Source organism: Ranitomeya variabilis, chromosome 5 (assembly GCF_051348905.1).
Source record: "Ranitomeya variabilis isolate aRanVar5 chromosome 5, aRanVar5.hap1, whole genome shotgun sequence".
Classification (NCBI taxonomy): Eukaryota; Metazoa; Chordata; class Amphibia; order Anura; family Dendrobatidae; genus Ranitomeya; species Ranitomeya variabilis.
Window position 1 is genome coordinate 409,321,299 of NC_135236.1, and position 15,637 is coordinate 409,336,935.

The 15,637-nt window shown below is 41.3% G+C and overlaps 1 protein-coding gene across 1 annotated transcript in view; it reads right to left on the reverse strand.

The window, feature by feature from the left end:
* Nucleotides 1-758: 758 nt before the first annotated feature.
* The window catches only part of TMCC3 (transmembrane and coiled-coil domain family 3), a 148,818-nt gene continuing 133,939 nt past the window's right edge, over nt 759-15,637 (reverse strand). Inside the window, exons 3-4 of the mRNA XM_077265136.1 lie at nt 8,258-8,393; nt 759-5,228 (exon numbers count right to left, since the gene is read on the reverse strand). Coding sequence (XP_077121251.1) covers nt 4,926-5,228; nt 8,258-8,393 — 439 coding nt within the window. The 3' untranslated portion in view covers nt 759-4,925. The remainder of the gene's footprint in view (nt 5,229-8,257; nt 8,394-15,637) is intronic.

Here is a 15,637-nt window from a genome sequence, read left to right on the forward strand (position 1 = left end):
CTGGCTGCTTTCAGATGAAGTAGCAAAAACCTGCTGACAGATTCCCTTTAATGCTGAGTGCTACAAGGATATCCCAGTAAGAAGATAACTAGATAGAATACATCTTAATGAAGCATATATCCAGATTTTGTCTGAAGCGGATAGCGACATAAGAAAATTACATGTGGACATATACCGTATATACTCGAGTATAAGCCGAGATTTTTAGCCCACTTTTTTGGGCTGAAAGTAACCCTCTCGGCTTATACTCGAGTCATACCAGGGGTCGGCAGTAGAGGGGGAGCGGAGCTGTGTAATAATACTCACCTGCTCCTGGCGCAGTCCTTGCACGTCTTTTCCCCGGCGCCAGCAGCTTCTTCCTGTAGTAAGCGGTCACATGGTACCGCTCATTACAGTAATAAATATGGACTCCCATATTGGTGGAGCCGCATATTCAAATACTGTAATGAGCGGTACCATGTGACCGCTCACTACAGGAAGAAGTTGCCGGCGCCGGGGAACAGACGTGCAGAGACCGTGGAACTCTGCCCGATATTTACCTGCTCCCCGTTCCACCGTCAGCGCCGCTGCGTCTTCCGCGTCCCCTGCAGTGACGCTCAGGTCAGAGGGCGCGATGACGCGATTAGTGCGCGCCGCCCTCTGCCTGAACATCAGTGCAGAGGACGGGAAGACACAGTGGCGGTCGGCGGTGGAAAGGGGAGCAGGTGAATATAGCAAGTGCCGGGGGCCTGAGAGGTATGTGATTTTTTAATTTTTTTAATTGCAGCAACAGCATATGGGTCAAATGTCTGTATGGAGCATCTTATGGGGCCATGTGCAGCATTATATGGGGGCAAATATCTCTATGGAGCATCTTATGGGGCCATGTGCAGCATTATATGGGACAAATATCTGTATGGGGCCATGTGCAGCATTATATGGGGCAAATATCTGTATGGAGCATCTTATGGGGCCATGTGCGGCATTATATGGGGCAAATATCTGTATGGAGCATCTTATGGGGCTATGTGCAGCATTATATGGGGCAATTATCTGTATGGAGCATCTTATGGGGCCATGTGCAGCATTATATGGGACAAATATCTGTATGGGGCCATGTGCAGCATTATATGGGGCAAATATCTGTATGGAGCATCTTATGGGGCCATGTGCAGCATTGTATGGGGCAAATATCTGTATGGAGCATCTTATGGGGCTATGTGCAGCATTATATGGGGCAAATATCTGTATGGGGCCATGTGCAGCATTATATGGGGCAAATATCTCTATGGAGCATCTTATGGGGCCATAATCCACATTTGTGGAGCATTATACGGGGCAAACGTGTCTATGGAGCATCTTATGGGGCCATAATCAGCATTTGTGCAGCATTGTATGGGGCAAATATCTGTATGAAGCATCTTATGGGGTCATAATCAACATTTGTGCAGCACTGTATGGGGCATATTTTAATATGGGGCATCTTATGGAGCCCATCATAAATTGTATGGAGCATTATATGGGGCATATTTTGTATGGAGCATCTTATGGGGCCCATCATGAACTGTATGGAGCATTATATGGGGCTCCTGATTCCCTATGGATATTAAAAAACACTTAAACTACTGATGTCTCAATTAATTTTACTTTTATTGGTATCTATTTTTATTTTTGAAATTCACCAATAGCTGCTGCATTTCCCACCCTAGGCTTATACTCGAGTCATTAAGTTTTCCTAGTTTATTGTGGCAAAATTAGGGGGGTCGGCTTATACTCGAGTATATACGGTATTTAATATTAGATTTTTATCCCTGCTGAGGGTGACTGCTCAATAGAAAATGTGAACACGTTAATAAAAATCAAAATGGCCTTCATTTACCATTTTAAAAAAAATCCTGAAAAACTTGTGTAAATATCTGTAAGTCAGCATAACTGTGAGTACTTAAGTATCGGTATAACATTACTGACAATACAGGAGAGGTATTTAGCTTGTATCATGGGACCAGGATAAACCTGGATGTATCACTTATAATCACTTATCAGCCTGCAAAGCAGTACTGTTATGGTTTTGTTCTAAAAGTTACAACCCCTCAATACTAAGACTCTGGATCGTCTGCTATTGTCTACTGACGTGGCTGCAGGATCAGAGTCCTACAAGCCTCCTCCATCCTGCCAGTATACTCAGCACCACTTCAGAGTAGTAGACCCGGAGCAGCATCTAGCATGTTACGACTCAACAATGGCCTTGTTAATGGGGTTACTGCCATTCAAAAGATTACAAAATTTCACCATCCACAGAAATCAGATAGTAGTCAGCATATAAAACACTAATAAAGAGGTAAGATACTCTGAAAAGTTCACAATTCTAAAACGCTATTTTCTTCAAAAAATCAGGGTATAGCTGTTACAATCGGCTTCCAAGAAGTTCCTGCTGATGCCAAAGATATTTATATAAAGGAGAGGAAGAAAATGCAATTTCATCATTAGTAGTCTTTAGGTCCTATACTTATTGTATACAACTGCATTACACTCCAATAATGGAAAAAATAAATATTTCTAGGTTCCATTGCACCAAACCATAAGTTTATAATATAATCCTGATCGTAGAATCTCCTCTCTATAAATTGCAGCAAAATACAAAAACAAAAATAAACTCACTTTGCTCTGTTCACAGTTTAGAAATGTGCAATTAGTGGTATCCAAGAAAATGTACAATTGTGCAAGTTAATCATGTGGAGTATGAAGAGGCCAAGCTGCAGCAATGCAAATCTGAAGTGAAAACAGGTTTAGTGTGGAGAATTAGGATATATTCACAGACTGAGGTCATATCTAGTGATGAGCGAGTGTGCTCGTTACTCGGGTTTTCTGAGCATGCTCGGGTGTTCTCAGAGTATCTTGGACGTGCTCGTAGATTATGTTTGTGTCCCCGCAGCTGCATGATTTGCGGCTGTTAGACAACCTGAACACATGCAGGGTTTGTTAGGGAAGCCACACTGTATTCAGGCTGTCTAGCAGCCGCAAATCAGGCAGCTGGGGGGACACAAACATAATGTACGAGCATGCCCAAGATACTCGGAGAACACTCGGTTTTCCATACTACTCACTCATGCAGCGTCACTGGTACCAGCAATTAGGCGACACGTCTTCTCCTCTCACCTACCCTGTCAATTTATTTCACTTGACATCACCTTGGAGAAAACAAATGACAGAAATGCAGCTTCACAACGTTATGTTTAACTTGCTGCTCATAACTCATCTGAGCATTACTCTAGGATTGCAAAATAGAAGTGAATTGTATACATTTCCCTACAATGATTAAGATCTGCGGCTGAAGTATCCTTCATAACTGAAATATGTGGCGTATGTTCTACTAATAATGCAAATCACGAGTACAGGAAAGAGAGAAGAGTCGAATACAAAGTCATAGGAAAACATCCTAATAGTTCATACCTGCCGCACTACAGGATAAGCATTGCCAATGTGGCATATGCAAGATAGAGCCTGGTGCTTCCGGAATTGTATAAACATTGTTCTGAATCGCATTTTCTACATGTTCTGCAGCAGTAGTGTTCTTATACTTTTTAAGTAAATTTGGGTTTGTAGTAGTGGCCATCTCAAGTGTGTATATATGTACATGCAAATAACAAAAGACTCACCGTCACTTATATAGTAGCACTCTGTAGCACTATAGCATGAAAACATGACATATATGAAATTTGAATTACATTACTGCTCTAGAAAATAGGAAAAATTGAGAATACTTAGCGCATAAATAGGCCAATTCATGTATATCCAGGAGCTGCGATAAGGAGATTCTTGTTGCTGGGAATCCTAGCCTAGGAGAGGATTGACATTAGATAGGTTCCCAGCAACGAGAATCGCCTTATCCCAGCTCCTGGGTACACATGATTTGGCCAATTTATGCACTAAGTATTGTCAATTTTTCCTTTTTTTCTACAGCAGAAATGGAATTCAAATTTCATATACGTCATGCTTTCATGCTATAGCGCTACAGAGTGCTACTTTATTTGTTAGTGTATATACATGCGGCAGATTTGTTGCAGACATTATGATGGAAAAAAATAGTTCAATTCATGTAAATAGGGTTATGGTGGGGTCAAATGCCATTCAGATGAATTAATTGGTCACAAATTTCTGCAAATCTCCCAAGTGTAAGTATACTTATAATTGTTCTGTAGACAACAGATGCCAATTTATGCCAATTTAGCACAAACAATACATTTGTTTTTTCCGTGCTTTCAAGGTGTTCGGAGTTAAAGTCTCTGCATAAAAAGGGTCATTTGTATGCGGTCAACTTTCTGGTGATCAATTATCTTATAGAAATAAATGGACTAACTATTTTTATGCCAAATCTGTAACAAAAGCCTATTCTCTTCCATGGCACCTCAATTTCTCTTCATGCAATTAAATGGAATGATATATAAAAAAAACAACCCAAAAATCCACATTCTGTTATGATGCTCTCATGACCATTACTGACAAAAATACATCATTTGATTTCCTCCATATAGTGTATAGTTTTTGGGTATTCTTTCTGCAGCCAACAGGTAATAAAGACAACATAAATCAGGCAATACATTTAAGAGAACACTAATATTTACAACAAAAATCCATTGGGTTTGCTCTCTCAAGTCTGTTCACACTGCGTGAGGAGATCCAAATGATAAATCATGAAGAAAGAACAGCTTTTGTAGGCCATGTGCATCCAGACCAAAACTTTAACAATCCAGACATGGGGGAGACGAGACTATTCCCAATACCAGGCTGTCACTTAAAAGGAATCAAGTTATGCACGTTTAAGGCAAAATATGAAAGTGCCTATGTCAAAATTGTTTACAAAAATCAAGCAAGTAACTGAAATATTGTGGTAACTGGTGGAAAAAAAAGTCCACAGATTAAATAACGGGGCACACAGATTGGATTGTTCATCTTGGCAGGACGACCCGTTCAAGGGCACATACTATGTGATCCCAGTTTTTGTAAAGAATTGCCAATAGTGTTACTGCAAAAAAAGTGCAGAATACGTGGAAACGACTCTTCATCATCGGAGCTGTGAACTTTGCAATAGTTGACACAAAAACCAGAACAACAGTGATTAAGGCCAAAAGGATGTTTATGCATTTGCCCAGGAGCACTTTGGCATTCACAGATTCGGACTGTACAGCTAGCTGTTCCTGCTGGTGAAGCTCCAATTTGGAGACCCGAGTCTGGCAGGATTCCAATGCTTCCTATGAAAAACACAGGAAAAAAAATTGAGTTAGTGCATTTTGTGGTATGTCCTGACATGAGCATTGTATAAACAGGAGCCCTAGTAGATAAACTGAGTATATAAAAGGTTCATTAATAAGCCAGCAGGTAACAGTAGCAGATCTTGCCTAAAAAGTGTTTGGATAGAGGAGGGTGTATAAAAAGGAGATTTCTGAGACTTTGATGAGGATGCCAAGAGTCTGATATTGAGGACAGTTCCTCATCAGTTTCAGTCAGCTGATTGAAGACCTTGTCCAGTGTCTACGGCGTGGTCTTCAGTGTTTACCTGGCACAGCACCATACATGATGTATCACCTGCAACTTGTTCTGCAGCTTGATCCCATCCAAGAGAATAAGTCCAAGCTGCAGAACCACTACATGATGTTCAGAACTGGGCCAGTAAGCAAGCGCTTGAAGGAGCCTCAACTCTGATAGGTATTCGGGGCTAGAATGGCCACAACTTGGTATCACTGACCTATCCTGAGCCCACCACATCACAAAACAGATTTGGGAAACCCCACTATGTGGTATACACAGCTGAAGAAATGTTTTCTCAAATATCCTTGTTGCTATACTAATATCCAAATGCTGATTGTGTTTAAGTAGAGGAACAACTTTGGAAGAAATGCTCTGCAAAGACCAAGCTTTTGAGAAAATATAACGTGACATTAATAAAAATTTATAGCTAGAGGCTTTTCACTTCAGTGCTCTCTACATGGAAACACAAAAGCCTTCTGCCCTCCAGGCGTTGCCCAGGCATGTGGCACAGTAGTCTTCTGAAAATACTCCGGTCACCATCTTCCCAAGAGATTTGTAGCGGTGTACAAATTGCTGACAGCAGCAAGGATAGCAAGGCTCCGTAGCCATCTCAATTATTGAGCACGTTTCTCTAATGTGAGGTCAAAGTGCTTATGCTTTAGAGCCCAAAAAGTATATCGGAAGAAAGTACAGCTATTTAAGGACACTTCTTATTCCCCTGATACTCCAGGAAATATTCAGCATTTCTTTACCCTGAAGACAGAACATATCCTGGGGCACAGAATTGCTATAGAAAAAATAGATGTGCTATACAGTACGTGGAAGAAGCAAAACTGTTTAAAGGCAACCCACAGAAATAAATTATGTGCTGGCTTTACAGGGGAGTTACATCATTTGGCTGTATACTGCATATTATTTATATACTGTATGGACAATTTCCTATAAGGAAACTGCAGGTTTGGCTTTTCTTACTACTAGCACTTAGCTGTTATCTCAGAGAAACTCCATGCTACACTTAATCGGTGCATGGAGTCCGCCATATTAAAAGGGAGCTTGACAGCTGGTACATACCACATGCATCAGATTTTGGCTATAAAAGTTCAGTCATATGGGTTTAACTCTGATTTTCTCTGAAACGCTGTAATATTTCAGGTTAATGGTGACCGATCCGTACAGGAGACTAGTCAGACCGGCGGGTCACAGGCGACTAATGAAGGTGTGCAGCAGAACTTGCTAACTCCAATACCCAATTTGAGATATCATTTGTTGGGCTACTGTTTTAATTACTGCATTTTCATAGTAGGCACTAATTTGTACTGCAGCAATGCCGTGCTATGTACATTTTTTGCTTTCCCATGAAGAGGACCTGGGGTATCTCACAAGAGCTTTACATGCTAATAGACAATAGCAGACAGGGTGCGTTCCATTTGTACTAAATGTCCAACTGGGAGTCTATGTAGGGGAGACAGGGGAGAAACTGAGAACAAGGATGAACTCATTGCCTGTGGCAATACATTTTTGTCTCCCCAATCATAACATTATGGACATGAAATTACTTGTATTAAAAGGTAACTTCAAATCTCAGAGAGACAGAAGAGTATGGGAATATAAGCTGATGATGACCTTTGACACTCTCAGTGCAGGAATGAATGTGTCGCATGGATTTATGTCCTTTTACATCATCTAAGGAATTTCCCCTCAGACCATGTGGGGTCATCATAACAGAGCCAGATCCCATTCAGAGGACAATAAAACATTCCTTATCTATGAACTGTCCCATTATTTATGGACATAACTTTATCACTCACATAATGGTAGTTCTGCTTCATGTCACCTGTCTTATCTATGTGCTGTGTTGTGCATAAATATGTGATTCTTCAGAATTCCTTTTAGTCTAGCCTGATGAAGAGACCTGTGTAGTCTTGAAAGCTTGCAATTTGTTACCATCTTTTCAGTTAGCCATTAAAAGGTATCAACCACTGAGGACTCTCAATTCCAAATATTTTTCTATCCACTGGCTAACATGGTACCAAGATGTATATCTTTCCTGTTCCATTTGTCTGAAACTTAGCAGCACTAGAACAACAGTACTGTGAATCAAATCAATGATCCATGCAATTCATTAGTGTGACACACCAGGAGCTATATTATCAGGGTTGCTTACAAGATCTGGATAACAGTGCATGGCCTTTAACCAAGGCCTGTAACAAAGGAATATTAGGCTAGATCCAAGTTAATACAGCGGTCTGATGTGCACTAAGTCAGGGTTTCTGTTGGAATCACCAAAAACCAGTGCTATGAAGGGAATAAAGACAGAGCCATTCACTTAAATAAAGCAGAGGACATCACTGTTGACAAGGTCTGGCCTCCATCGGCCGCAACAGAAGCCAGACAGCATCCAGTGACTCCATCAACTGCTTTCAAATGAATGGCTCTGTCTGGAGTCCCATCAGAATACTGTTTTCTGGGTATTCTGACATGATCCACAAACTAGTGTTTAATTGGGAAGGAACCTAGCCTTACAATGGCTGTGATCTGTTTCTAGTGCACTAACTTGCGTGCCAGCAGAGGGCAGCAGCAGAATGGAAACTGTGCCAGCACTAAATCACCAATATGATGCAATGCTTATTTAATTTGTTGTAAATATTCACAAGAATAATTCTATTTTACTTGGCAAGCAGACAATTTTTAATCTGAGTAGAAAAAAATGGATTTATTCCACTAATCAGATGATGTAAGCTTTGATCTGTACCTGAATATCCCTGGACCTTTCATAAGCCTGGTAGGCCACCTTTTCCTCAATGCTAGCCAGGTCCTGCTTTAAGTTCGTGGTCTCATGCTGATGAAGGTCAGTAAGATCATTCAGTTGGTCTTCAAGTCTTTCAAACCTAAAATGTGAGCAACACTTGAGATTAGCAAAAAAAATAAATCATGCAATCATGCATAATATATAACAGGTTGCTGAAGTAAGCCATTCACAGGATGTAACTGAAAAAAGTCATTTTCACAGAAGATTGGAGCCATCAAAATAGAAGATTTCTATATGTCCTGTATTGATATTACAAAGCAATATAGATGTGTACAAAAGTACATAGCAAGGGGTAAGTTACACAATAAACACGGTCCACATTTACTGATATTTTGTGTCAGTTTTTTAGTTGCCAAATTTGACTTGTGAAAATTTGTAAGGTGACAGGAAAAATGGACGTGATTTGGAAAAGATGCAATTTAGGCCAGAATTGCAAAGTAGGATTAAGTAGATGAACATGGAGCAAATTTTGGCCCAACCCTATACTTGTTAGGATTTCATTTACGTAGCCAATTTATTAAGGGCGCGTAAATTGCAGTTTGGTGGTTAAAAGAACCACAAGCAAACATGCAGGTTTCTCTTTACTTTAAAGGGAACCAGTCACATCCCCCATGCCCTCCAACCAAGCAGCATTCACTTATTTATGAGTAAATTCCCTGCCTAACTATACCTGTATAAGGTTTTTCAGTATAAATGAGGCTTACAAAAAAAAAAAGCATTTATATTGTCCACGTTTGCTATGCGTTAGTTGCCCCAGACTAGTCAGCCTTCTTTCCACGAGTCATCGCAGCTCATGCAAATCTAGAACATGCGCGCCGCTCATTCTGGCTGCGTCACTGCCTCTGAAGCCGGGTGTATGCTTCCCAGCTACAGAGGCGCGTACTGCGCATGACCCGACATTTAGGGTGCCACGATCCGGAACTAGCAGATCTTTGGAGGCAACGTATGTTCGCAGCGTCCAAAGCGCTGCAGTCTATTGAACGCAGGTAAATCCGAATGTGTTCACTGAACCGTGCGGATTTACCACATTCAATACATTCTATAGATTTAATTTCTCTTACGGAGACGCAAGTTTGACACTGGTTTGATGCTGCATTAGTACGGCAGATGCAGAAAAAAAAGCCCCAAACCATGACATTGCTGCCACGTTTCACTGTAGCTGTTTGCTACCTTACATCATTATGTTTGCCAATTGGGGATCTATCCAGTGCCTGCCATCACCACCGAACAGACTGAACTTGGATTCATCCAACCACAACACCTTAGATCTGACTCTTTCCACTATTTGGCAAACTCAAGTCGGACCTTCCGGTTCTTTGTAGAGATGAAAGGCTTCTTGACTGAAACTCGTGCATTCAACTCCACTGCTCTCAGCCATTGCACCACAGTTTGGCGACTCACTTTGACCACATATTCTTCGTTCATTTTCTGCGAAATCTGTACAGCAATTTTATGGACATCAGATGCTGACTTGTTCTTACTAATGTGATCAACTTTGGAGAAAGTTTCCCGTTGTCGTCCACTTCAAGGTATGTCAGCTGTTACATAACCTTTTTCTTTATTATACATGACACTTGACTCTAAGGTTAGTTGAATTCCTTAACTACCTCTTTTTGGCTTTTGCCACTCTCAGAATAATAAGCTTCCTGACAACTGGTGATGAATTTGACTCCGTCTTTGCCATGTTTGAACCTAAAAACACACACAAAAAAAAATTCGACTCCCAATGACTACCCAACAAATGTTGAATACTAACAAATGGATAGAACAATGTCAAACACAATTTTTATCCCTTTAGCTGAAAACCATTTGCTTCCGGTTTACTAAAATCACAAGGAAAATGGCATCACAACAACCAGACAAAAGAAACATTTTTTTTTTTTTTTTTTTAAATGCAAAATCAGATCGGGAGACTTTGGTGGCCATTCAACGGGCTCACGACGACCAATCCACTTTCCAGGAAACGGTTCATGTAGAAATGCTCAGACCTGACACCCATAATGTGGTGGTGCACCATCTTGCTAGAAAAACTCTGGGAACGTGCCATCTTCAGTGGATAAAGAGGGCAACACATCATCATGATGGTCGTGTGGGCTAGTTGAATGGCCACCAAGGTCTCCCGATCTGACCCCCTTAAACCTTTATCTTTGGGGTCATCTGAAGGCAATAGTCTATGCTGTGAAGATACGAGATGTGCAGCATCTGAAATAACGGATACTGGAAGCCTGTGCTAGCATTCCTTCTGCGGTGTTGCTATCAGTGTGTCAAGAGTGGGAGAAGAGGGTTGCATTGATAATCCAAAACAATGGGAAGCACTTTGAACACATTTTATAAGTGGTCATAAACTTGTAAATAACTCATGAAAGAATAAAATTACATTAAAACCAAACACACCATTGTTTTTCTTGTGAAATGCTCAATAAATTTGATGTGTCACATGACCCTCTTCCCATTGAAAAAAATAAAGTTGGATCCAAAATGGCCGACTTCAAAATGGCCACCATGGTCACCACCCATCTTGAAAGTTTCCCCCTCCCATATACTAATGTGCCACAAACAGGAAGTTGATATCACCAACCATTCCCATTTTATTTAGGTGTATCCATATAAATGGCCCACCCTGTAGAATAAGAGCACTTCTGTCTGATGTGGGTACTAAAAGAAAAAGTAGTTTTTCTGCTGCCTCCTTTCATCTTACATAAATTCATGCTATTGACACCTCTAATCTAAAAAACAAGCTTCTGAATAAGTCATGAAACTGGTTAGAGGTGGAGATCATCACCGCAAATTATTAACCCCTTTCTGTCAGCTGACGGAATAGTACGTCAGCTGGCAGAACCCCTGCTTTGAGGTGGGCTCCGGCGGTGAGCCCACCTCAAAGCCACGACATGTCAGCTGTTTTGTACAGCTGACATGTGCGCGCAATGAACGCGAGCGGAATCGCGATCCGCCCGCGCCCATTAACTAGTTAAATGCCGCCGTCAAGCGCTGACAGCGGCATTTAACTAGCGCGCGGCCGGAGGTGCTTGCACCGCTGACCCCCGTCACATGATCGGGGTCATCAGTACATTGCCATAACAACCAGAGGTCTCCTTGAAACCTCTATGGTTGTTGATGGCCGATTGCTTTGAGCGCCACCCTGTGGTCGGCGTTCAAAGTACACCTGCATTTCTGCTACATAGAGGTGATCTGTACTTCACCTCTATGTAGCAGAGCCGATCGAGTTGTGCAGCTTCTAGCCTCCTATGGAGGCTATTGAAGCATGCCAAAATTTAAAAAAAAAAAGTATTTAAAAATATAAAAAAACAAAAGTTCAAATCACCCCCTTTTCGCTCCAATCAAAATAAAATCAAGAAAAACAAAGTATTAACCTGACCGCTAAACGGCGTAGCGAGAAAAAAAATCAAAACGCCAAAATTATGTTTTTTTGGTCGCCGTGACATTGCATTAACCCCTTCACCCCCAAGGGTGGTTTGCACGTTAATGACCGGGCCAATTTTTACAATTCTGACCACTGTCCCTTTATGAGGCTATAACTCTGGAACGCTTTGACGGATCTTGGCGATTCTGACATTGTTTTCTCGTGACATATTGTACTTCATGTTAAAGGTAAAATTTATTCGATATAACTTGCGTTTATTTGTGAAAAAAATGGAAATTTGGCGAAAATTTTGAAAATTTTGCAATTTTCCAACTTTGAATTTTTGTGCCCTTAAATCACAGACATATGTCACGCAAAATACTTAATAAGTAACATTTCCCACATGTCTACTTTACATCAGTACAATTTTGGAACCAAAATTTTTTTTTGTGACGGAGTTATAAGGGTTAAAAGTTGACCAGCAATTTCTCATTTTTACAACACCATTTTTTTTTAGGGACCACATCTCATTTGAAGTCATTTTGAGGGGTCTATATGATAGAAAATACTCAAGTGTGACACCATTCTAAAAACTGCACCCCTCAAGGTGCTCAAAACCACATTCAAGAAGTTTATTAACCCTTCAGGTGTTTCACAGGAATTTTTGGAATGTTTAAATAAAAATGAACATTTAACTTTTTTTCACACAAAATTTATTTCAGCTCCAATTTGTTTTATTTTACCAAGGGTAACAGGAGAAAATGGACCCCCAAAGTTGTTGTACAATTTGTCCTGAGTACGATGATACCCCATATGTGGGTGTAAACCATTGTTTAGGCGCATGGCAGAGCTTGGAAGGGAAGGAGCGCCATTTGACTTTTCAATGCAAAATTGACTGGAATTGAGATGGGACGCCATGTTGCGTTTGGAGAGCCCCTGATGTGCCTAAACATTGAAACTCCCTACAAGTGACACCATTTTGGAAAGTAGACCCCCTAAGGAACTTATCTAGATGTGTGGTGAGCACTTTGACCCACCAAGTGCTTCACAGAAGTTTATAATGCAGAGCCGTAAAAATAAAAAATCATATTTTTTCACAAAAATGATCTTTTCGCCCCCAATTTTTTATTTTCCCAAGGGTAAGAGAAGAAATTGGACCCCAAAAAATGTTGTGCAATTTGTCCTGAGTACGCTGATACCCCATATGTGGGTGTAAACCATTGTTTGGGCGCATGGCAGAGCTTGGAAGGGAAGGAGCGCCATTTGACTTTTCAATGCAAAATTGACTGGAATTGAGATGGGACGCCATGTTGCGTTTGGAGAGCCCCTGATGTGCCTAAACATTGAAACTCCCTACAAGTGACACCATTTTGGAAAGTAGACCCCCTAAGGAACTTATCTAGATGTGTGGTGAGCACTTTGACCCACCAAGTGCTTCACAGAAGTTTATAATGCAGAGCCGTAAAAATAAAAAATCATATTTTTTCACAAAAATGATCTTTTCGCCCCCAATTTTTTATTTTCCCAAGGGTAAGAGAAGAAATTGGACCCCAAAAAATGTTGTGCAATTTGTCCTGAGTACGCTGATACCCCATATGTGGGTGTAAACCATTGTTTGGGCGCATGGCAGAGCTTGGAAGGGAAGGAGCGCCATTTGACTTTTCAATGCAAAATTGACTGGAATTGAGATGGGACGCCATGTTGCGTTTGGAGAGCCCCTGATGTGCCTAAACATTGAAACTCCCTACAAGTGACACCATTTTGGAAAGTAGACCCCCTAAGGAACTTATCTAGATGTGTTTTGAGAGCTTTGAACCCCCAAGTGTTTCACTACAGATTATAACGCAGAGCCGTGAAAATAATTTTTTTTTTTTTCACAAAAATGATTTTTTAGCCCCCAGTTTTGTATTTTCACAAGGGTAACAGGATAAATTAGACCCCAAAAGTTGTTGTCCAATTTGTCCTGAGTACGCTGATACCCCATATGTCGGGGGGAACCACTGTTTGGGCGCATGACAGAGCTCGGAAGGGAAGGAGCGCCATTTGGAATGCAGCCTTAAATGGATTGGTCTGCAGGCGTCACGTTGCATTTGCAGAGCCCCTGATGTACCCAAACAGTACAAACCCCCCACAAGTGACCCCATATTGGAAACTAGACCTCCCAAGGAACTTATCTAGATGTGTTGTGAGAACTTTGAACCCCCAAGTGTTTCACTACAGTTTATAATGCAGAGCCGTGAAAATAAAACATCTTTTTTTTCCCACAAAAATTATTTTTAGCCCCCCAAATTTTTATTTTCCTAAGGATAACAAGAGAACTTGGACCCCAGAAGTTGTTGTTCAATTTGTCCCGAGTACGCTGATAACACATATGTTGGGGTAAACCCCTTTTTGGGCGCACGGGAGAGCTTGGAAGGAAAGGAGCACTGTTTTACTTTTTCAACGCAGAATTGGCTGGAATTGAGATTGGACGCCATGTCGCGCTTGGAGAGCCCCTGATGTGCCTGGACAGTGGAAACCCCCCAATTCTACCTGAAACCCTAACCCAAACACACCCCTAACCCTAATCCCAACGGTAACCCTAACCACACCCCTAGCCCTGACACACCCATAATTCTAATCCCAACCCTAATCCAAACGTAAATGTAATCCAAACCCTAACCCTAACTTTAGCCCCAACCCTAACTTTAGCCCCAACCCTAACTTTACCTCCAACCCTAGCCCTAACCCTAACCCTACCCCTAACCCTAACCCTAAACGTGACTGAAATACGTGGCACTGAAATACGTAGCACTGAAATACGTGGCACTGAAATACGTGGCACTGAAATACGTGGCACTGAAATACGTGATACGTGGCACTGAAACACGTGGCACTGAAATACGTGGCACTGAAATACGTGGCACTAAAATACGTGATACGTGGCACTGAAATACGTGGCACTGAAACACGTGGCACTGAAACACGTGGCACTGAAATACGTGCAACTGAAATACGTGGTACTAAAATATGTGGCACTGAAATACGTGATACGTGGCACTGAAATACATGGCACTGAAATACGTGGCACTGAAATACGTGGCACTGAAATACGTGGCACTGAAATACGTGGCACTAAAATACGTGATACGTGGCACTGAAATACGTGGCACTGAAATACGTGGCACTGAAATACGTGGCACTAAAATACGTGGCACTAAAATACGTGATACGTGGCACTGAAATACGTGGCACTGAAATACGTGGCACTGAAATACGTGGCACTGAAATACGTGGCACTAAAATACGTGATACGTGGCACTGAAATACGTGGCACTAAAATACGTGATACGTGGCACTGAAATACGTGGCACTGAAATACGTGGCACTGAAATACGTGGCACTAAAATACGTGATACGTGGCACTGAAATACGTGGCACTGAAACACGTGGCACTGAAACACGTGATACGTGGCACTGAAATACATGGCACTGAAATACGTGGCACTGAAATACGTGGCACTGAAATACGTGGCACTATGACTGTCAGAAAATGTTCATTAAACGGTTAGGGGTGAGGTTAGGGGTAGAGTTAGGGTTAGGGTTTGGATCCCTTTATCACCTTGATGGTGGTGGGTGGCTTTTCAGTGTGTTTTCTGTTTTTTTCGATAAAAATGCATGCGTTTTTAACGCAAACAAACGCATGTGCTTAAAAACGCAAGAAAATACTGCAGGTTGTATTTCTGAAAATGAACGCATGCAGAAAAAAACCGCATGCGTTTAAAAACGCGACCAAACGCGTACAAAAAAACCGCATGCGTTTTCAATGTTAAATATAGGGAAAAAACGCATGCGGTTTTTTTGTGCAAAAAACGCTGCAGACAAAAACGGAAGTGTGAAACCAGCGACGCTTTTTATAGCAAAAAAGTTTTTGCGTCTCCACATTTTGAGACCTATAATTTTTCCACATTTGCTCCACAGAG